Source organism: Hylaeus volcanicus, chromosome 5 (genome assembly GCF_026283585.1).
Source record: "Hylaeus volcanicus isolate JK05 chromosome 5, UHH_iyHylVolc1.0_haploid, whole genome shotgun sequence".
In the NCBI taxonomy this organism is placed as follows: Eukaryota; Metazoa; Arthropoda; class Insecta; order Hymenoptera; family Colletidae; genus Hylaeus; species Hylaeus volcanicus.
Window position 1 is genome coordinate 24,761,733 of NC_071980.1, and position 24,785 is coordinate 24,786,517.

At 39.1% G+C, this 24,785-nt stretch overlaps 1 protein-coding gene across 2 annotated transcripts in view; it reads left to right on the forward strand.

Annotated features, from left to right (window-relative positions):
* Positions 1-24,785, forward strand: part of LOC128876995 (uncharacterized) — a 145,273-nt gene that overhangs the window by 116,336 nt on the left and 4,152 nt on the right. The window contains exons 5-11 of one of the 2 annotated variants that reach the window (XM_054123884.1): positions 17,703-17,896; positions 19,185-19,364; positions 20,160-20,485; positions 20,804-20,961; positions 21,880-22,428; positions 24,199-24,368; positions 24,556-24,705. In XM_054123884.1, the coding sequence (XP_053979859.1) occupies positions 17,703-17,896; positions 19,185-19,364; positions 20,160-20,485; positions 20,804-20,961; positions 21,880-22,428; positions 24,199-24,368; positions 24,556-24,705 (1,727 nt within the window). Of the gene's footprint in view, positions 1-17,702; positions 17,897-19,184; positions 19,365-20,159; positions 20,486-20,803; positions 20,962-21,876; positions 22,429-24,198; positions 24,369-24,555; positions 24,706-24,785 lie in introns of both variants that reach the window. The other variant, XM_054123883.1, reaches the window with a different exon arrangement.

The window sequence follows — 24,785 nt, forward strand, 5'->3', positions numbered from 1 at the left end:
GATCTGTTTCAAAGTATGGCATAGAAAACGAGTTCTCGTTCCCTATTAACGAGAATCGTTGAAATTTTTCGATCGTCAGACTGAAACACAATAGGTTTGTGTTTAAATACACTTCGGTAATTTTATGAGTCAAAAGTTGTTTTCAGGGACTGTTTCGTCGTTTCAGGATCACGAAAAGTTAATCATTTACAAATTAAGTAATCTCCTTCCAAGGCACTAATGATACAGATGTGTCAAAATAAAACAGTTGATGTGCTCCATAAATGTACAAGAAAAAAAATCGTAAGGTTCTTTACGATTTTGCAGTTTAAATCTTCGTTACCTGGATATAAGCAATAAAAGTTTACTGACATGGCTCGTTCATGCCCCAGTCAGCTGATGCGCGCGTTGCTTTTTCGTTTTAGTGCCGTGAAAAGTTACTCGGGAATATTTTTGCTTTCTGAGAGAAAACATGTATTTATGTGTTTTTGCATAGTTTCTTTTTGATTATTGAACAGGGCATTTCTCGTTTTTGTAACTGGAAAGTGAAATTACAAAATAAATAAAGTTTTAATATCATTCCATACACGTGAGCTCGCGAATAAAATAAAAATTAGTTAAACTACAGTTATAAATTGCTGAATATAAAGCAACAGAATTAATTTCTAAACCTGATACGTCTTAAGCAATTTCGTTTCTCAACAGCCGTTACATTTTATGTTAATAATATAATTCCATACTTCTATCGTCCACTGAGTTGTTTAAAATTGTCGTCGTCCCTGAACGTATAGAAGAATTCGTGAATTTTAATTAACAATTAAGCGAGCTGTAGTGACCACGAAACTTTGGGCAAGTTTGGCGCATTTCTACCTAGTGTCGGACAACCCAGTTTGAGGAACCCAGAGTCGGAACGTACATACATGCACACGTATTATGCATACACGTGTATCCTTTGCGAGGAACGACGACCGAGTTTGCTATGTCTGCAAGGGTATTTGGGAGCGCGGGGGAGGCCCATTGGCTTCGAAATTACGCGGCTACAATATATTGTCGTCGGTCGGAACTCCTCAAAGTATCAACTGTGCATGATGAATTAACAGGGACGGCGATGTTAATGAAAGATTCAGCCGAAATATCGCGGGAAAGGTATACGCGGACAACTCTGTTAGCCGCGTCTTTTGACGAATAATGAGAAACGACTGACATTAATTTCTCATCCGGCCACGTGAATTAATTGAAACGTCGCGACGAACTCGCTTAACAATTTAATAGATCGTACGGATTTCATTTAACGTCAAAAATAACGTGGTGAAAAATTTACGCTGCCCGGTGTAACTGGAGGAACTCGTCCACTTAAAATAGGTAACCAATAATTTTATAGGTACTTGTTTTTTTTTTTATAGATATTGTCCTGTTATTTGAATTGGAATTTTCGAAATGGATATAGAAAATATTCCGGGCATATAGAAATATACAAATATAGAATATAGAATATAGAATGTACAATGTGCAATATAAAAGTATAGAAGTAGAGATTAAAATAATTTTATTAGGTTGTCCCAAAAGTTTCTTTCGTAATTTACACTCAATTATTTTGTGCGATGGTGTTTATATAAATAGACAATCTAATTTCCTAGATATTGATGTTCTGACAGTAATGGAGTAAAATGAGTCGTACACAATTCAATAATGTAACATTAGACATAAAATATTGTGTATGTATTACTTATTAATAAAACGAAAGAAACTTTTGGGACAACCTAATATATTTCGTTGGAACGTGCCAGTTAAGAGTGTTTAACTCTAAAATATCGCCAGAAATACAGAGATATATCGGGTGGACCAAACTGGAGCTGGCTTAGCTGACGATTCAAGAGAACGAAACCCAACGCCAAGGAGGTGAAAATGGAGAACGGTGGCGTTATCAAGCGACGATAAAATTCTAAAGTAAAGTCTACGACGGTATCGCCTGCTCGGTAGCTCGCGATGATAATTTGCCCTCGCACAAAGGAGACAATCGCGAGGAACACTGACTCAATAACGACACTCTCCTCTCGTACTTATATCCGATTCGCTTCACAAAGCGCTTTTTAATCCCCGGGGACACGGGATGATTCGAAAATAAGCAAATTCGCATTGTCCGTTTAATGGAATTGCCCGGGCTTGGACCATCGCGTGAAAGAAACGTTGGAATTGGAAATTCAGTTCGGCTGCACTTCTATCTTGACAAAGATTAATGTACGTTTAAAATTGGACGGCTCTGAAAATGTTTGGGAATACAAATGCGTGCGATATTTTTCCCGAAAAACTGGTGGCGCGATGGTGAAATTTTGCAAACGTAGATAGAGCACCGGCCTGGAATGCGAATTCTAAATTTGAAAATTCCGAAGCTCTAAAAGAATATAAATCGACCGTGGATACTTATTGAAATTCATATCTTTCTATACATAAATGAAGAATAGAAACGTAAATTCTATGTATATATACGTAGAATAAAACATATATTCTATGTATATACATGCATGTATATTTATGCATTTATCCTTGTGTATTTCTGTATATTTACAATTTATCATAAATACGCACAGTTTAAATATAATTTAATTTGTAATTTTCATTGCATTTTACTGTACTATGCCTGATTAATTTAATTTTGCAGTGTAAAGAGCAAACTATGAAGGGAATATCAATCAGTCCCCGTTTTGATCCTTTTTCTCGTCGTTTAAACTAAGTTTGATCGTTCCGTTGGCTAAATAAAAGGATTTGGACGAAGCATTGAAAGTATCATTTTAGCGTCGAAGAATCCTCTTGTGATCTAAATTGCTGGCTTCGCGAGCGAACGCTTTCGGCTGGAAGCGGTCCATTAAGGCGTTACTTTCATCGATAGCGAGATGAAGTGTAATTGTACTCATTTTTATCGCCGCGGTGTAAGGTTCCATTTCCTTGAGCTATATGATACATCTAGCACCAAGAAGGACGAAAGAAATTTCCTCGGATAAAATCGACGCGAAATCCGCGGTAGTCGGAACGGTTTTACGTTCAGCAATCTGTTCGACAAGAAACGGAAATATTAATGTAATTTCTTATCGCGAACGGCTAGGAAAGTTGAAAGTAACTTCCCATCCGAATGGAGTTATTGAACGTATTCGATTTATTCAATTTCTTATCTCGAATAAGTCTGGGATATTTGTCTCTAATTTGATGTTTTTGTTGTATGGTGTCAGATCGAGATTGGCGAGATTTATTGACATTTTCGTGGCCCGTGAGACTCCTGAAACAAGAATTTATTTTCAAAAGTCGTCTACCAGACGGTGTTCGCGTATGATACTCTTTCCTATCTGTAGTTCCATTTCTGTTTCCACGAATCGATAAAACGACCAGCAAGGAAGAGAAGAAATTCTGCGTTCTGAAAGGAGGATGACATTTCCGGAGATGGGATATTATTTTCGGAAATCTGTGCGGTATTTTCACGAGGACTTTATTTACTCGTGGTACGAAATGTCGTCCACAACTAATACATACGTATAATCATGGAATGAAATTGAATAAATAACAACAAATGAATGTGATCTTTCGTAATTACTAATGATCTTGAGCTCATCTAATTATAAACTATATTAAAAGATAACATTATATTTAAAACTATCTTAGACGTTAGAACTAGTTATTAACTAGTAAAGATTCAGAGGTTCGATATCGATATAGATACGAATTGACAAAAATTCAGTTGACGAATCTTGAAAGCAGGATTTAGAGAATCCTATGTGGCGATACAAAAAAGTAGTTGAAATAGCAGAAGGGTTGGCTAGAGTATAATTGAAATGGCACCAAGGAAGATTAAATGGAATTGGAGAGATTTCGCTAGAAGGGTTGGAACATTACAAAGAATGTTGACGCGAGACGTTAAATAGATGACATCCTGGCTACTTTCTACTAGGAGAAACACCCTTTGCTCTGTACTGATTTATCCTTCGACGGTTCTGGGTTAAGTGTTGTTCCTCGCAGTCCTCTTAGAAGACTCCTACACCTTCCTCTGACAAGGAACGCTTTTTAGGTGTCCGCCTCCGTTTGTTTTAATTTTTGGATATGTTTTAAAGGACCGAAAAATAAGATATACATATTTTTTTATATTGGCCCGTTTTCATATTCAGGATGTGAAACGATCCCCTAAAGTATCAGCTGCAATAGGAGGATGTTCGTATTTTCTATACGGATTAACCTAGTTTAATCGAAATTGGCAGAGGTATCGTTCAAAGTATGTACTTCGAATACATATTACCAATATTTTTATGAGCCATTTATTATCGTCAGAAAACATTCCGAAATAATACACTCTATTTTTCTTGAAAGGTGTTCTCCTTCGAACGAATTCTTTCGAGAGGCTCCACTTTGCTTTCGGATCGGACTTTTATCTCCAACAAGCAATTAATTTCCAGTTTCCACAGTGAATCCGAGATATTCAGATACGAATCCAAAAATACTTGCACCAATTGTCCCGGTCTGCCAGCCCATTTGGCACGGACACGGCGTTATCACTTTGGCACGTTATACTCGATACACGACGGCGTCAGTGGTCTTTCAAGTTGCTGATGCCGGTAACCACTCGATTCGTCGCTTACCCCAGCAGCCACGAGTGAACTTACACCCGCGATCTTCGACGTAGCAGACAGTTGCGCTGATATTGTAAATTTTCTAAGTCAAGAATTTACTATTGATCGCGGCCCAGGCTCGCGCGTTACTTCGAACTCGGTCACTTCGGTGTACGTACCATGCGTCTCACCCATTGACCCATTTATCCGTGGGTCAGCTACATTGTTTTAGATCCTGCATGTCCTTGCGACGGCTTTACGCTTGCGGGTCACGTTCCCGAACACCGTAATGAAAGCCATTATTCACGTTCTTTCGTAAACGGGGAACTAGCGACAACGGCCGATTACCATTTACGACTGTTTCATTTCCGGGAACGATCGGGAATTTTTCTGTGGGAAGGTTCATTAATAAAGACGAAAATGGGTATATTGGGAAGATAGGATGATGCCTCAACAGAAATTCCTTGGTTTGATTCTTGATGAGGAACTGTAAGTATTATTTTAATTTCGTGGAAGACATGGTTCGAAAAGTGCTAGGTTTGGTACTATTTTGGAAAGATGAGGAATCACGTGTCGTAATTTCACAACAATTTTGAGTTTATTCTGTGTATTCTGAATATGAAATATTCTTCTAGTCATTAATCCTTTAATTTTATATCGAAGAGATGGCTTGCGTTTAATTAACTTTCGATAAAGGATAATCAATGGTGCGCCAAAACTAATTAGTTGATTATTTTCGACATTGTACGTTACGAACAAACTGGAATACAATTTTGAGAGACTTATATCTCGACTCTTATAGAACGTGTTCCCCCTTTCACGATATTTGACATTTTCAACAAACATTCGCGGACATTGACGAATGAATGTTTACAAAAAAGATGTTCGGTGACTCTTTCGAAAGAAACGGGAAACTCTGGTGACCGAGTTTGTTTCTCGATTCGTGTGGCTTGACGGAATTGTAACATTTTATTTCTATATTGCCCCCCTCCCACGAAGATCGATTCGCTGGCGGTTGAACTCGTCAATTCATAACGAGTGAAGTATTTGCATCGAAAAGTGGGCCAAACTTATTTGTGTTCCGTAAACTACGTATTTTTCCAGATAGTTTCTTAATCTTTCCGGTTAATATAACAACTTAGGACACTGTTACAAGAGGAGTACTAATTTTAATTTACTTCAACATAAACAAAATTTTTCTATAAATAATCCATAACTCATGCCAGGATAATTATCTCAAACGTTAAAGATGTTTGACGAAAATTGACGAAAACAACAATTCATCTCCAATAACTTTTAAACTAAAATTCCATTATAAATTGCACGTATAAATTGATATATCAATAATCTATCAAATGAAATGGTAAATGATGTGGTTATAGTATAGTATCTATTTGGCGATGGACACTCAATACAGAATACTCATTGTCTCCTAAGTGATACGATTTGATGTATTTAATTCCTGTGAAATTTGAATCAGCAAAAAAACTACAAAATGCACACAGTATGCAATAGTGCAAGTAGATTCCTATTGATGTTCGGCTTTTATAGGTACATCTGCTAAGGTTTTATTTTGCTCGAAGATCCGCAGTCTATTTATGAGGGTCCGAAGTTCATATAACTTGACTATAACGCCTAATATACCAGTCTTACATCCGTTTAATTCTAGCCTGATAGTAATACTTTGCTCGCAGACCTCCCTCCATATTTCTCTGGCAACCCCATAAGCAATCTGTTGGCACCCACTCGCTATGCTGAGCTCGTACTGTAGTTACAATCAAACATAGCTACAGCCTCGACAAAGCGAGCTAAACAACGTAAAATTTTCGGACCGGGAGACAGAAGCTCGGAAATCGACTTTCGGCCAGTTTTTCGATGCAAATACGTCGCGTCGCTACGCGAGCGAGCAGCGTGAAACAAGCCGTAAAATGAGAAAGCTGGTGAGAAAAGGCGGGAATAAGGGACGCCGGACGAGGGAAGTGTATAAATCGCTCTCGTAGCCGATTCATTTCGAGAAAAACGTGTCGCAATCTCCGCGTCGACAAACGAACGACGATTGAACGGATCGTTCCATTAAAATTTTTCCACGCGTGCAGCCTTTTCCGCTACGATGGCAATGGCGAACGAAGGGACTGTGTCTCGCGAGCGTTCCACCTTCGTTTTCCTCTTATTTTCATTTAATTGTTCCCTACGGAGACGCGACAGAAACGAGAAACGTTTAATTATAATTATTACGCTAGGACGTCTCCTTCAATCTTCTGATTTGTTTGTCGAGCGCAGTGTTCAGGAAAATTCCCGTCTCGAAACTTGAACCGTGTTGAAACGTCGCTGGCTGATTTTAATTGGCTTGTGCTTTGTGGTAATTCAATAAATAAATAATTGATCGTGAATAGATTTAACAAGGGCAGTTGTATCGAACCTCCTTTGCAATCGTCCATATTGAAGGGGTGAAAACAGCCCCTAAAGTTGGGGGTGAAAACCATGTTTATTTAAATATCTTGAAAACTAGAAAAAATCACAAGTTATGTTGAAATGAATGATCGTTATCGTATTTCTGAGCGGGGATGTACGTATGAAACGAGACGTGTAATCAGTTAAAAGTCAACCTGTAATTGATCATCGAATGCTGGAAAATCAGAAGCCACGGGAATACCAGGCAGCGACGCTTTCAGATCGAAAGCAAGGTTTAACAGTTTCCGATAGCAGGAGTTTCGGCGGCAGCTAAATCGATTTCGCGCTCGAAAGAAGCAAACACGAAAAATCCGTCAACGAGTAACGAGCCAATAAAGAGGAAGATAACGTCAATCCCGAACGCACGGTTAATTAGCGGTGCAAAACTTTTCCCTATCGATAATCTTTCTTCGTGCAATCAGAAACGTAACGTGTAATTTTCCATCTGCGAGACGCCCCATCGATATCGAGTGAGCCGTTTTCGAAAAAAAGTGGCACATAATTGGCGAAAACTAAGTCGTTTGCTGCCCGATTATCCCTGGGAATTTACGATCGTTCATGTTCCATCGGATATAGAACTTTCCTGAGTTTGATTGGCCCCGAATGAATTATATCTGTAGCTCTGCGCGAAGGCGTGCATGAAATGGGTCAGTAATTAAGCATGGGAACGAAGATCTAGATTTCGGCGAAAATTCAACTGGCTATAATTCAATTAGAAATGCTGGAAGAGTGGAATTGGTTCTCTCGTGATGCGAGTACTTCAAGTAACGCTTGTGTCTGAGGTGAAGTTGCAAGCATTCACGTTCTTATTTGAAGATGGGGGGTGGCGGGGCGGGGGTGGAAAGAGATAATATTCCGATGGTAATCAGTAAGGAAAGATCGATGATATTGAGCGATTGGTATAAAAATTATGCACGCGCTGTAGCAAAACTGAATATATTCACTCAATAACAAATAACTATTACGTTATTGCATACGAAACGTTTGATTTTGTAGACAAAATTTAAACACCCACATATTTCTTATGAATTGACTTTAAATCAAAATAAGCATCAACAGGTTCGATGTACTTAAAGACGCGACTGTAAGAGAAATTCGCAACAATACTGTAAGAAAACACTGCCTTGAAACTATTATTCCAGTAACCAACTATCAAAATGATTTATGATTTGGGTCCTAACGCGTGGGGTGTCCTGCAGATATCTTGATCTGCTACTTGGAAGCAGCGTTCCTGGGTACCCGAAGTATTAGGCGACTAAGGACCAAGAACTTGGAGATAACTTGCCAGGACGTGGGTGCTGATGACGCCACGATGGCCTTATGGATTAAATGGTAGCACAGGAGTCAGCAGAAGAGATTGACAGAGTTGCATATTCCCCGAACCCCCTCAAGCTTCGCAGTTGACAAAGTGCTTAGTCCCCAGTGCCCTAAGCTGGCTGATGAGACGGAACATCATGGTGGCAATGGTTGCTTCGTGCCGTAGGGTAGAACTTCAGGTTGCTGAATGAGGGGCAATTAATCAATTCTAACACTGCCCATAGCGGATACATTACGGATATAGAAAGGCGTTCCAACGACCAGCGTGAATGCATCAACGCTTGCAATCAGATATCGTGTTATAGGAATGAATGCATTGATTAGATGCATTCGGAGTCTCGTACCCAAACGTAAATGAGCTCTGGTACGGACAAAAGTGTCTGGGCATACCAGAGTCATCTGATGGTGCAGTTACACGTGAAAATATTTGGAATGATCTGTTGGGAACTGCGAAGATATTTTCTTAGGAATACCATGACTAAGGACAATGCTCCCCAGCTCGTTTGTGAGCTCATAGTTGAGTTACTATTGGTACAGCTTGGAGCTCTGATGTTTAGTTAAAGATAGCGCAAAATTACGGTACGATGAAGAAGGGCGATAAAATAAAAATTTATGGTAATAAAAATATAGGAACATAAATTAACAGAGAACAAGGATTTCAAAGATTCTAATCAATTAAACTCGTAGTTGTAAATGCATATACGTGTTCGAGTAAATTTTCCAGAGCTACTTTATGTTTTAGCTCGTCACCCAGGCGTAACCCCTTAACGATTTGAGGGTTGCACAACGGGAGGGTCGTTGATCGAAGTCTTTTTAAAAATAGAGTGGCCTACGTGCTGTACAATATCTCATTTTCGCTCTTTTTCAACCGGATGACTTTACACAAGTGGTACGTCAAGGGTTGTGGAATATAATGGACTTTTTTTTGGTTTGTCAAAGAAATTCGAAAGTGTGCGTCATCTGAAAATTTTTATTTAAGTGAAACTTGGCGCTAATGTAGCGTACAATCAAGTAGAATAAAGAAACGAAAGTTGTTCCTTGCAAAATTCACTTTAAACTAGTGATGCGCACGTGACGAGACGAGACGAGATTTCTACTATCTCGATCTTGATCTCGAAAACTCTCGAAAGATGAATATCGATCTCGAATTTTCGACTAACAGCAGTTGCAACAATTTATATGCGCTAGCATTTCGCGATAACTACGAAGAACGTTGAGCTGTGCTGTGAAAAAATTTATAGCACATTTCGCGGTAGATTTCCTTTCCGCGATATTGATCGGACTTTTGATTAACAACCGCATATTTTGCAGTATTTCAGCGTTTCATGACCGACGGTTGGAAATTAGATTATTTTTAGGTTCCTGACATGCAATGCGAGCGGTCGTCGACCGAAAATTACAGGTGCAGTGGGTACCGCATGAAGAGCACTTTACCAAGAGTCGTGTAACGTAGATATTTTTGTGCAATTTTCTCGTGCATTTATTAACCATTATGAATGATTAAATAGACGTAAAAATTGGAAACTTTTATACCATAATAAAGATAATAAAAGAGAGATAATGAATATGAAGCTGTCTATAAAATTATTATCCACGAAATGATTTTTTACAAGGGATTGAGACTTTTATACGGTATAATCAAATAGTACTCGTATACTAATGAATGTATTCGTTATGGAATGAAGCTGGGATTAGAGATGTATGCTAACAGATTTATTGATACCGAGACTGTAGTAGCAGACTGTGACCAGCATGCACGACCAAAGTTGGGGAACTCTGCCTTGCCCGTTTCTCACGTGCGCTACAGGGGTCGTGAGTCGGAAATTATTGTTAATTGTGGGTGGAGACTCGAAGAAGGGTTCGAGGATGGAACCGATTATCCTCGATTTTGCTGGGAACTTCATCGAGTCTTCGCAATCTCTACACGATTTCCTACCAGTAAATTGGAAATTAAAGAGAAGCCACGCGAGACCGAAGGTGAGAATATTTTGATGAACGTTTTCAAGAGAAATACGAGTCTAGAAGAATCATTTCGTCATAAGACCAACAGTTACAGCGTTTCTTCCTGGATCTGCTAATGAGCTCTTCAGTGAAACTATTCAGGTAGTTTCCACCGTAAATGTGCCTATCATTTAGAAACAGTCTCCTACAAGCGGAGACGTTAGGTGAACCCAGTAGCGTGAAGGATTCTAAGCGGTAGCAATTTTGTAACTAAATGGGGGAATGTCTTATGACAAAGTGAAGTAAGTCTGTAGTACACAGGTCATGACGGTTTACATTCGAGAATATACAATTCATAATCACCTGGAAATGTTTAAACAATCCGCATCTTGAACATTTTCTTCCTCAACACACCATTTCACTATTTCCACTTTCTTCGATATACAAAGACAAAATACATATACAAAAATTGTACAGAAATTATAATAAAATAGACAAGAATAAAATAAAAATTAATGTATACACACGTCATAAATTCAAAGCTAAATAATATTTTTAAAATTTATAAAAATTGTCTGAATCAATCCCCAGTTAATAATACAAGAATTTTTTAATACTACAAATCTTGATGTATAAGATTAAACATATTCAAGGTACTTAAATCCAACGGTATCAAATCATAAAATTCACAGTTCAACACACTCATTCATAAATTACAGTTAAACATTCAATAAGCTCTGGAAAATTGTGGTTGAAATAATATTCCACCAGCAAGCTTGCTCTCCATCTCGTCGTTCTCACCCCTTGAGCAACCCGAAGCAGTCGCGGTAGACCACTCGTGGCAACGGCCTGACCCGGTCGTAGCATAAATAATTTTACAATTCTAACGGCAGGCTAATTCACCTTTACGCGAACGTTCCTCCGGATGTACGGCGGAATTTCGGGTGTTCGAGCCCGGTCGCGTGCACCACGAGCTCCGCGCCGCTGGTAATTCCGAGCAGGTTGTTATCAGGATCCTACGTCGACGGAATAGCCGAACGGACGTCCGGCCAACCGCGACAGGGTTCCAGGTATACCTGCGTTCCATCCTCTACTGCGGAGGTAATTCATAGCCGGGGTAATGACGATCGCGTTATCATGGTTTAACGTCCCTTTCGCCCACTGTGTGAAATTCCAGTCGCATGGCGCCACTTTTCCGGGAAGATTGCTCTAGGACGACACTGGAAAAGCGTGCGAGATTAGCTGGCCGCGCGTGAACAAGGGGTAGGAAAGATTAACGAACGCTGGGTGTAGGGAATCGAATCGACAATCGTTTATGAACACGCATCGTGTCCAGTCACGTAAAGACGCGAGAGTAGAAATAAAGTTCTCATATTTTTAAATAATTGTCAGCGATCAATTTTTTAAAAGTAATCATGCCAGAAACCCTACCAGGAACTTAAAGTTTATGTGTTCTCGTTACATCATACTGTGCTATCCCGTAATTGATCACTTGTAGATGATGGATTGAGTGTGCGATCAGTTATCTTTTTTTTGTTCATATTGTTTTTATGTTTCAATTACGTAACGTGTTGATAATGGATGGAGTATGCGATCAATTATCAGTTCTTTTTTTGTTATTGTTTGGAAGTTTTAGTCCCCTTTCCAGCGTTGAAATTTCTCAATTCCAAAAATTCTATTACAACTTCGAACCATCCTGTAGTTTGTATCGTCGTTTCATTTTCATCTACATTTTGTGATCTATTTACTCCATATGTTTACCTGACAGCTACAATGTCTGTTAAGACGCGCGTAATGAGAGTTCTTACTTGACTGGTTTTAAAGTATCGTTGCTGCCCTTAATGGTTTTGATTGATTATTCGAAGAAAGGGCACCCATTAATCACGAAATCTAATGCACGCTCGCGATCACTGTGGTGTTATCATTACAAAATTGATAACAGATCGTACATTCGATCCATCATGTACCTGTTTCCTACTGTAAAACAAGTGATCAATTATCAACGTAAATCTCAGAGTACAATATGCCGAGAATATTTTACATAAACTTTTAATTCGTATCGAAGCTCTCTCATAATTTATTTGCAAATATAAATATGGAATTTCATTATACTGAAAACGTATAAATTTAAAATTTCTAATAAGGCGTCTGCTATGATTGTTTAAAAAATATAAATATATAATCACATAAAATATAAAAATATACGTAAACAATTCATACACCGATAATACGTAAATTCTATATCATAAAATTTTTCATAAAATCTGTGTCGCGATTGATTTCGATATATGAATATATTTATATATAATTCGTAAAAAATATGTATGGCACCCAAGGATTATTAAAAATTGTGACAAACTTGGTTTCTTGTTTAAAAATATATTGCGAGAAGTGGTCTCTCTCGCCTTCTTATCAACAGCACCGAGCATTCCTGACGAAATATATACGGTTGTTCTTCCAAGTTGTTTGCTGCACGCTATAAATTCTTCTAGATTGCGAGTCGAATGATCCCTTAAGGATCGTGCATCATTAATCACCGAGTTGAGCGCGATACCTACTTACGTGTTGGCGATGTGTTATCGGTATCGGATCGATGGTTTAGTGAACCAAATGTCGGTCGACGAACCTTTTAAGTCGTGTTAGCAAAATCCTTTTTCGTTTCTATCGAACGATGGTTAAACGAATGAAAGGAAGCGAAACAAACGGCAAATCTGACAAATGTGAATAGATGATTGATAAATCGGTGAAATTATTTCCTATAAAAATATCTGCCGTTTCTGAGAACGTTTGCCGCCTCGAAATATACATTTAAATGGAATTCTTCGGGCGGTAGTTAATTTCAGCCGTTGAGGATAATCAGAAAAGTAGAAAATTGAGCGTCGTTTAATCTGGATTCTTCTTTCCTTCGGGTTATGGATTATCTCTTCCATTAAAAAAATTCATCTAACGTAACGTGACTTTAATTAATCATACTTGCGCAGTGCTTATCGTAAATTGAATATCAGATAATGGGAAAACTCAATAAAACTTACGACGAAAACTTTGTAAAATCCTTACTATACACGATGTAGTAAAAGACTTATTGTAAAAGTCTTTTAAATTAACAAAGCCTGCAAATGATAACATAGGTTTCCATACATGTAACAATGTTGTGCGTATCTGTTTAAACTAGAATTATAAATGATTGAATAGAATGGGATAGAATTAATTTCCACGTAAGTAAAGCCAAAGGTTTATTTCCGTTAGGCTCGACAATTGCTTGGCGGCAAAATGTATCGTGTCTACGCTAAAACACGCTGCGCATTATAATCCTGAGGGTAACGTCATCACGTTCACAACTCAATTAGTCGGGCCTGGTAGCTGCTCGGATATGTCGCCTTTATGTCGATGCACCGTAAATTATTTAGCGTCACAGCCTTGTTTGCGGCGATTGCGGGGCTCGAAATTACTTTGGAAATGATTTGGTGGTTTTCGACGATCATCCGTCGACTCCTCCCTCGATATTTACAATCGTTGTCGTACGAATCCTTTGTCGAGTTGATAAATTGAAAAACGTCGTGCTTCAGTTTCGTCACGATAAGCAAATGCACTGGAGGATTACGTAATAAATCGTACTGTGGATGAATCCACGAGGAAATGCTGCAACTGAGTTGATCAGTTTGGCATTTTTAAAGCTCGTTTATCCTTCGAATTACTTGGGAATTCTTAATTTAATAGGATCGTTGGAAATCTCAATTTTTGTAGAAATTGATTGTATCCTGTTGCAGCGTTTTTTTGAAAAAATATTGTCATAGGCTTTTATATAGAAAATAATTTACGCTGGTTTAGCAACTGGCAAGTATTACTCGTAATTATTTATTTATCTCCGATTGTAACTGCAAGTGGAAAGACAAACAATGTAATTAGAGCGGAAGGCGACATCAATTTCCGAAATTACCATGCATACACGAGTTGACGTTTCCACGACGTGCTCCGAAATCACTATGTGACAAAATCCAAAGGGACCTGCTCGCACAAATCAATTTCTGGGTCTGAAGTTCGAGTTAATTATCGTTGAATATCAGCTAAAACGCTCAGCTGCAGCGCGATCTAATCTTCACGTCATCAACGGCCACTAAACACGAGACAGGATCAAGAGATCTAATCCTGGCTAAATCGAAGCATCCGGTTGGTGGCAGTCGGTTCTGACATCGCATCAAAGCGGGCAAGTGTACACATAATAACTGTGACTCCTTTGCTGAGTTGGAGCCGCGATCGCGGATATTACCAACCCTCGAGATCACAAGGAAATTCGAACGTAATCGTACGAAACGCAATCTGGTAATGCGACACGGCTAATAACGTCTTCGAATAATTAAATGATCGTTCGTGGGAGTTGACAAATCAACGATAAAGTCAGGAAAACCTCATTTTGCTGACGAATTGTTTTCCACACAAATTGATGGTTTGTTTGGGATGTCATTGCTGTTATCATTTTGAAAAATGGTCCTTCTATTAACGAGAACAGTCTCAGACTCGTGTCATATACTTCATGTTATATTTCATGCTCTTCTCTTCTTTATGCACTCCCACGAAAATGTTATATGTATTCATTACACGGTCTTATTTCCTTAAAATATACTCTGGTGATTACTGTGGTACGCGCGAACTCGAGTTTTCAGGCAACATAGTAAGAGCTTCCATAACAAGAATGCGTAGCAAAACAAGCATTTTATTTATAAAGAGTTGCATTATTTCATAACGTAATAAAGGAGCCTCGATGAAACATCCAGAAATTAAAACGTTAAAAGCGTAATTTTGCAGATAAAGTTGTTTAATTCGCGATTACGAGGAAATCGACTTGGAACGAAATCCATGAATTTGATTTGGCGAATTCCGTCAAGGAAAACGCTAGAAAATTAAATTACACGTCGAGCCTCTCCCGAATTCGTGAATCATAAATTTTGCGCTAACATATACCAGTAATTCGTCTCCAGGGGCTTTTGTATTCGAGTCTCGGACTTCTCGTTAAGCACTTTAGGGTTTCCCCTAAATTAGTAGTTGTGTTTTCGCACGTTTTGTAGAGCTTGCCTGAATTAGTAGTCGTGCCACAGCATATATTCTAGCCGCGCTAATTGGACGCTTTTCGAGTACATACCACTAACATTGAACACTTATACGGTTTAATTTCGCGAAATTATAGTAGACCATTAACTCTAGATAGGAAAAGTAATGACAGTGCATGTATCGCTGCTTTTCGAAAACGAAAGTTAATTTACGAATGGAACAAGTTTCAGTGGTTTAAATATTTATTGATGTGCAAGGCAAGGCAAGGCAAGGCAAGTGTAAAGTAACTAATTTAATTGCTCTTGAATTTTCAATTACTAAAACGTATTCTGAAAATGATATAATAGACTTGTGAAGACAAAATCATTGTATCGCAAGAAATATGTTTAATTTTGTATAATCATAACGACTCCCGGAAATAAGCCCCAAAACATTTGATTAAGTAATGAACACTCCGGCATTTAATTTCTAGACGATTATCGAATAAATTATCTGTATTGAATCTTCTTAGAAAATCCATAGGGATTCCACCGCGGATATTCATTGGAGATAATTAAGTGAAGTTACAGGGAATAATAAATTCAAAAGTGCAGAAGAAAGGGACATTAATCTTCCTGGCCTCGATTCATTCGTCTTTTCTTCATTCGTTTCCATTCCATTAATTTTACACAGTGTTCCTTTCAGCGTGAACGAACATCGAAAATTTTTCGCTCCATGACAAATTGTTAGAATCCCATGAATATCAAGGTGATTAAATAATTCTAATATATTCGAGCGTTAAAACACGATACATTTAGTATTGTAACATCGATATTTTCAACTTTTGTTACTTGCATCGATGACAAAGCTTTTACAGTACTTAAATATTCTGTTTGATTAAACATAAACATTTTAGTTTCGAAGCTATTATCGCGCCGTAAAAATTAACGAACGAATAATAGAAGTATTTTGCGTACGATAATGTTCAATAGAAACAATAAAATGTGTTTCAAATATTTTTCGTTGTTAAGTATTTCACTAAATATGATAAAATATATGTTATATTTCCGAACTTCTAAAAGAGTACACCTTCATTTAATCGAATCCTCGATTTCTCAAATGTCGAACAAAAATACGTTCTTCAGGCTCGTGTAGAATGTAATGAAAGCAACGAATCGAATTTTTTATTTAAAACTGCCTCAAGGAAGACCCTCGAGGGAGTGATCGGATCGTGTCAGGGGCGAGTGCAAATATCTCCGACCGGAATTTCCGGCGATCCAGATATCTCTCGTTCGAATTTTCGTTAACTTCGAATGGTTAACCGCAGGCAACGGCCGCTGGTAGTCGTAATTCCCATCGATATCGATTCTTAAACCTCGCCGAGCGTTTAGAGAACGATCAGCGTGCCCCGTTCGGGAAATCCACGATTTCGAAACAATTCCAACAATGGCCCGACTCTTTGGGAAGATTGACACTGTACGATCCTAGACAATAACGTGAAAAGGAGAGGGCTCGGTTTGAATGGTGAACAAAGTGAACAATACGCACGATATGTCGTCCGGATCGGGTCAATATCCGGTAAAAGGCGAGTCATTTCAAACTGGTGCTCGTTCCATGCTAAGTCCGCCATAGTGTAAAAAAAAGAAAAAAAAGAAGAAAGAGAAAAATCGAATCGCAACTGCAGTCACAGCGACAGCTGGTAGCCAATTTTAATAATTTTAAAAATTTATACGATTGTAAATTATTTGCGATTAAATGATCTACTTCTGACGGTTATGCGATTGAAAATTAAAGGATGAGGAAATTTTTACCGGCATAGGTGAATATTAATGTAAAAATGTATGTTTTCCATTTTTTTGTGTGTAGGAGAATACGCACAAAAAATGGTTGGGTTTGGGTTTCACTCGAAAACAAAATCCTGAAGTCCCGTTTGGAAAACGCTGTGTTTGGATCCACGTGTTTTTAAAGCACACTTTTTACGTCACGGTGCCGCGTAAAAATATGACCACAACAGGGTGACGCTGCGTCCCGCGAAAGTTGCTGTTACGACTGAAATATACAGCTGGTGCAGCGACACTGCATAGAACAGCGGGTATAAAGTAATTGTTCGCGTCCTATCCCAATTCCGACTATTAGGTCGTGCGTCACACCAGCAGGCGTCGTAAATTAAAAGCCGGCTTCAATTTTGCGAAATCCACGGAACAAAAAGATACTACTTCCTTTCATCCGTCTAAACATTTACCCAACACCGTTCCGACTGTACAATTCAAGCAAACTCATCGCTTTTCCTCGAGTCAGGTCTATATTCGAACGTACGAATTATTTTTATCTATATATCGTTTAATATTTCGCGAGATTTCGTCGAAACTAATGTATACGTATCGTTTGTATGATTTCCAGAGAGCACGTTTCGCGTAACGTTGCAGAAAAGCAGCCGGGGACTTGGCTTAAGCGTTTCCGGTGGAGGAACCGCTGGACCTGTTAGGGTAAAGAGACTGTTTCCGCAACAACCCGCAGCTTTATCCAACAAACTTCAACCTGGCGATATACTCCTCGCAGCTAATGGGATTCCTTTAACCGGCCTCACTAATTACGTAAGTGTAACACAACAGGTGTGTTCGAGATTATCACGAACGTGGCTTATTATATTTAGCCCAAACAGAAAAGAACTAAAATGAAGGTCAATGAAATTTTATTGGACACGCCATGTTCAATGTTACAGTACGAGCTACGAATTGAAATACCTCGACTCTAGTTTCTGGATATTTCTTAGAAACAAGTGAAATTGAGAAAATTTTATTAAAAATTGATTACAATGTCACGGTTGATGAAATTGTTTCTCCCAATGTAGCACAAATAAATGCTTCCAATTTACATTCGAAGTTCCCGCAACTGCAACTATTATCCAAGATTTAATCCACAACTGAATGTTAACAAAATTAATTGATTTAAATTAAAAGAGAAAATCAAGATTGCTCGATCAAGCCAAAGTGAAAAGATAAGCTTCCGTATAATAATATCGATCGGTTAGGTGGTATTAATTCTTGAATCGCGAAAGTGGTTACGTATAATTAACGTTTAAGACTCGTCGCTGATTTACACGTAAGAGTGACTTTTGTTCCCTTAGCCACCATTTTCCTTCATTTCTGTCCAACCGGCTTAACGCGATGAGCTGGCTACGACAAAATAGCGATCACTATAGCTTCGGATGGGTTCTACAGGGCTTGTCTTCTCGTAGCTCTTAGAGATTTGCATTTCATTACCATAATGCAGCTACATCCGCAACTCGTAGCGAAGATAGACGCTGTCTTGCGTATAGTTTCCCGTTTGTCCCTCGGGAATCAAGGTGTAATATCAGTTTATATTGTATCTACCCTCCACGTAGCATAATACTTTCTCCAATAGCGATAACACGTCGATGGTTAAGTTAAAAACTTGACGCATAAATTTGTTAACTCTATTACGAATAATGTAAAAAAATTAAGGGCGATAAAAGGCACGATATACATAGACTGTATCGACAAATTCGTAGTGGTTCAGGAAGTTAATTTGGAAATATAATTATGGAAATCTGTAACTTATTCTGTATGCTGTAATGTCCTCTAACTTTTTGACTTTTATGAAATATTGATAGGAAATATGTGAAAACTTAGTAAATAATATTTACTTAGTGAATTCAATTGAACATGGTAATGCGGTAAATTTAATTTTAACATTCGTAATCTTTTGAACGGTTGGTGAGATAATATCTTGCTCGAGACTGTGAAATCGTAATTATTTTAAGAATCACCATCCCTTCATTTCTGTATATATAAATATGTTCATGAATTTCTGATGGATCAAGGAGAGTTTTTAATCTTATCCGGATGCAACTTGTTGCAGGAGGCTCTCGAAGTTCTACGAACGACACCCAGCATCGTGGAGTTGGTGGTGTGTCGACTTCCGGGTGATACGAATGTCACACCACCCGGTGCACCGCCGCCACCCCCGGCGAGGCGTGAGCCACCGCCGCCCTTGCGAATACTCAACCCTCTGCCGCCACTCCAAATCGAACCCTGCGGCGTAAGTAACTCTTATCAAGAATCCTTCCTTGTTGCGATCCCACCAGATACCCGAATTTCCTGGATCACCGATTCGCTCGATTCCTCCATTTTCCACCCCCTTGGCCGCTAATCGAAAGATCGAAATTGAGATAGGATACTATTACGTCCGACAACCCGCTGCCGTTATGGGTACTAACAAGAAAGCTGATGGCACGGTTTGCCACCGGCACGAGGTACTCGGTAACGATTAAATTTAATCAAACGCGATTTACCAGTTCGGAAAAAGAATTTCGCTCTGTCTTTTAATGGACTAGTGGCGTTGAAATTATTATAGAGAGGCGACAAAGGGAGATACATTTGAATTTTTGAATATTATTTGTGGTTCAGGATTTATTATATTCGGAAATATTTTATTCGGAAATCTAATGTTTGCGCTTTGTGGGCCAAACTTTGAATCGTTGTGTCTTCGGTCCTGTTTATTTAAATCATTCTTGGGTATCTTGATTTTGGTAACACCCTCTGTGTATCGTATGAAAGGGTACATGGTACGATACGTATTACAGAGAGACTATAATCAAGGATTCGTGTTTAAATATAAATTTCGAATAAAGATTGAAAGATAAGCAACCGCCCATCACCTTCAAACAAAAATTAGAACAAGTAACAATTTAATTATTTTATCTAATAACTTAATAGTACATCGCCCTCCCCCGCATATTGTACAGCTTGAAAAAAAATAAAAATACAGAAACGAAGTAAAGACATTGAAGAACGCGTTATCGATTAAACGAAACGCTTTCGCAATCTCTCGCAGGAATTCGACATAGAAATGACGAAGGTCGGTGGTAGTCTGGGTTTCACTTTGAGGAAAGCGGACAGCAGCGCGCTGGGTCATTACGTGAGGGCATTAGTGAGGGAACCGGCATTAAGCGACGGCCGAATTCGACCCGGGGACAAAATAGTCGCCGTGGACGGTGCTCCATTGTCGCCCATGAGCCACGAAGAGGCTGTCCAATTGCTGCGACAATGTGGCCCAACCGTGAGACTCCGGCTATACAGGGATCTGGCGCAGACCCCTGTCTCCGCTCTTTCGCCGACCGAGCCCGATCACCCTCTCCGTCCACCGCGAACAAGTTTGAGGTAAACTTTTCCCTGTAATTAAGCTTCCTTTCGCGATCGAACAGAAAAACAAATCACCGGCTGCATAATTCCTGGCGAACCCCATACGATCGGAACTTTCAAATTGCTGGAACTCACGCCTGATTTAGTGATCTGGTTTTCCTCCATCCCCCGTTTCTGGACGCGTGGCATACAGCATAAGTATTGCAAAGGAGTTTCAAGTGCTTCATTTCCATTCTTCGTGTTTCTAAGAAGAATTGATTGAAAGTTTTAATGGTATTTTAAAACTGAGAAACATAATCTTGAACGATGGTCAAATTTCGATGTATATTTTCACAGGCAAGAGGCTGTGGATATGCTTTGCGATCTAGCGGTTCGGAAGCTGTCGCCAGGTACATCGAGCGGCTCGAGCTGCAAGCAGTCACCTGGTGCATCCTGCAATTCCCCGAGAAGACTGCGTCGTCTTGCCACGCGTACGCCAACCGAAAACGATCAAGGTACTTTAGCATCCAGTTTGCATCGTTTCGTCTTAGGCCGAACGCACACGGGCGCAACCGATTTGAAATTAGTGTCGGAAACCGTCTGCGCTCTTTGTTTTACCTACTCCGCTATCTTTGTTTTACCTAGATCCACGGTCGGATGCAACTAGTTTCAGAGTGGTTTGAAACTTATCAGTTGCGCCCGTATGCGATCGGCCCTAGAACCCCGCGTCTCAACAGATTTAACCCTTCGCGGTCGCCCGGGGTCAAAATAACCCCAAGCGGAACTTTAACATAAAATTACTACAAGTTATTAATTTTATCGAAATATATTAAAAATTGGCAAAGTTATGATTTCTTTTTTTAGTAAAAAAAATGTTTCTTTTTTACGCATTGCCTCCTTGCTGATTTTTTTTCGCCACTTTGAAAATTTGATAAAAATTGTTTGCCATGATATTCTCATTCTGAAAGGTTCGAACTAATATCCTGAATTTTTATGAGTCCTTCGAAACGATACTGGCAACGCGACGTTCGTTTAAACATGGTTGGGGTCATTGGGACCCCCTTTGACCGTCGGCGTCATTTCCAGAACGTGTGACCTCGGAGGGTTAAGGACATCATTTGATGAGCAATAATTTAATTACAACAACAGTTGACCGTCATTGTAGACTTTATGACAGGGAAACCTGTATGAGAAGAAAAGTCCTCGGCACACACATTTTTACCCATACAGGCGCTTTCGCTGCGGGAGTTACCGTCATAAAGTCTACAATGACGGTCAACTATTGTTGCGGTTGTCCATTGTGTCTATTAGCGAGCGGATCACCCTGTACAAGGATAGAATTAAATGAAATTATTTGAATAAAATTATCGTAAAAGCGCGTGTAATCATAACATGTGTGGCTGCTGCATGAGGGTCGTCCGTGGTTGCAGAAGGTCTGGACAAGCATTCGAGCGTGCAGACGACCTCAACGGCCAGCCAGGCGGAGACATCCGATTCCGACCAGTGCTCGATCAGGACGCAGATAACGAATTCCCAACCAAACACACCTGGAACCGACATAATCGATCCGCCGCCGCTCTACGACGTTTGCGATTCGAGCGATTCCTCCAAGGCACCGACGCGACCGAGTTTCCTCGACTTGTCGGCACCCCAGGGGAAGCCTCATTTTCAGTTCTGCAGCCTAGACTCCGATCTCGAGTATCCCGGAGGTGACGGGATCGTCGCCGAAGACGAGCTGAACAAGACAACGGGGAACGATTACGTGAGAAGGGGAGCGAACGGATTGTCCAGCGACGAGCACGACAACGACCTACCCTCCGAGCCAGCTTCGATGCCACCGGTGCTCTCCTCGACGAGTACCTCAAGCACTGCATTCAGTTATAAGAACCCGGCTTATCAGAGCGCCAATCCAGCTTGCGGAGCCGGTATCGACGCCGCAGCGAAAAATAAGACTACCCATTCCAGCGATCAGGATATACCAGGTTATTAGAATTCTTATTCGCGCGAAATTTAATGCGACGCTTGACAGATTCGTGATATTAAATTGGGGGGACGATAGTTTCAGGGCTTCTTCGGTAACAGATTATTAACGAAGGGCTTTTCTATCTGTGGATCTCATGTTTCTACTACCATGGAGTTCTACTTTTATTAATATACAATTCAAAATCTTTATAATCGTAAATTACCTATAATTCCTACTGTTTTTGTTCGATCCACATGAAGCTATTAGCTATTCCTTTAAATCGTTCCATTTAGCTATTCCGTTTTACAAAAATGTTTAGAAACCGCTGGTCTAAACCGCAGACTGTGGACATTTCAAACTAGGGCGGAGACTAGTCAAATAATTTACTGATCGAATAGTTTATGGGCATTCAAATGCTACAAATAGACTTCGAATATTTGAATAATCTTACGGTTCTTTGCTCAAAAATAGACACTAGTTGAAAACTTTTCTGATAACGATAGTGAAAGCATTAAAAAAGAAAATTGAAAATTAAAAAGGAGAAATCTCAACGATTTTGCTTCTGTTAGTGCTTGAAAGCATTATCAGTAGTCTGATTTACTTTATATCAACTGCATTATCTTCCTTCAATCTCGGTTCACATCGACTAATCGCAGTAGAATAATCAGTAGTGGCTAGTATATGATATTATTTTTTCTGCTGAAAGTAACGTTGCATTCGCGCTGACACTGTTCAAAATGTTTTGCGTAGAAGTAGATTATCCATCATCCTTCTCTCTCATGGCAGAAGAATGTTTGCTTAAATAATTTATTTCAATTATTTACCATTTGAATAAACGCCAGTTGAGCTTAGAGTAATAATTTCTGACGTCTCATATTGAAAACTCAAATTCCCTCATTTATGACAATTAATCGAAATAAAATATTCGTTATATCGAGTAACAATTTATAACCTATATGTATTTTAAGTAACTTCTATTCGAATCTATTATTAACACCGTATGAATCTTTTTCCTGGCACATATTCTACAATAAATAATACTTTAGTAAAATTACAGCTTAATGTCATCACAGGCAAAGAGTGATAGTCATTTTTAAAAATAAATCATACAATATTAGAGATTCTATCGGAACAAAACTTGCATATATTTTATGCATGGAATAGAAAATTAAATGGATGATTTAACAAACGTTCGACATATACGGTACTTCATTATCTTATCTTTCAGCAACACATAAGCGTGCAATATCTTACTATTACGTCGAGTCCAGTCACCTTGATTCCACGCTAACTCAATTATACTAGTTTCAAATCAACTGTTCGCTGAGCAATTGTTGAATACTTTTCTCCCGCATCGATACGCAGTAAATCCTTTACTCTAGTCCTCCACATTATACGAACGTCTTTTGACATTTTTTTTTTTGGTTGTACAAAATTGTGAAAGTGGAAAGTGAACACTGGTGCAGGGTTGTCAACGTAGTTACTATTAACTACTTACTATTAATTTGCGAACGTAACTCTAATGGATTTGTTTATTTTTAACTACCTATCGTGCCATCGAGCAAAACAATTTATTGTGGTAACTTAATACACGGTTAAGATGTAATTCTATCGAATCAGAGGTAGGCAAAGTTTTGATTTAAATAAAAATCAAAAGTAAGTTCGAAAGCGTTCACGAAAAAACGACCTAATTGAATATTCGCTCCAGCCTGGCGGGAAGATTCGAGTTTAGCGATAGACTAATGTAAAATTGATATCGCGGATTGTGATTTAGTTTTCTGTCGCGCAGGAAAAATCTTGGGAACGGAGGATCCCGCTGGCAGCAAGGGTTTGCTGAAGTGGAAGGGCGTGATGTTCGCCCCGGACGATGGAATAGATAAATCTGAAAACGAAGAGGAGGTCGGAAAAGACACCACGGATTCAGCTGTCGCTAGTGAAGAACTTGAACAAGGAACCGAGGTACAATTTTCTTTAGCGATATCTCCTTTACTTTTGTAGCTAAACATCGACGTATCCAATCTCTTGACTCGCAACCGAACATTGCTGTATTAAATATAAAATTCGATCTCTTGAGCGCAGAAATGGCAACCAGAAACGTTTATATTTTGAGCGTACTTCTAAATTGCAATTAATATTTTTGTTAAAGGTGTTCATGGTAGAGCTGACACGTGGATGGAATAGCCGACTAGGTTTCAGCTTACAACCGGAAGGAAATCATACAGTTATATCAGTGGTCCATCCTGACAGTGTTGCTGCCAAAGATGGAAGGCTTAAACAAGGAGATGTGCTTATGATGGTACAATAATTCATGAATTTCACTCCCAATAAATCTCCCGTTCTAATAATATTGAAAAGTAACAATATTCGTAAACGATT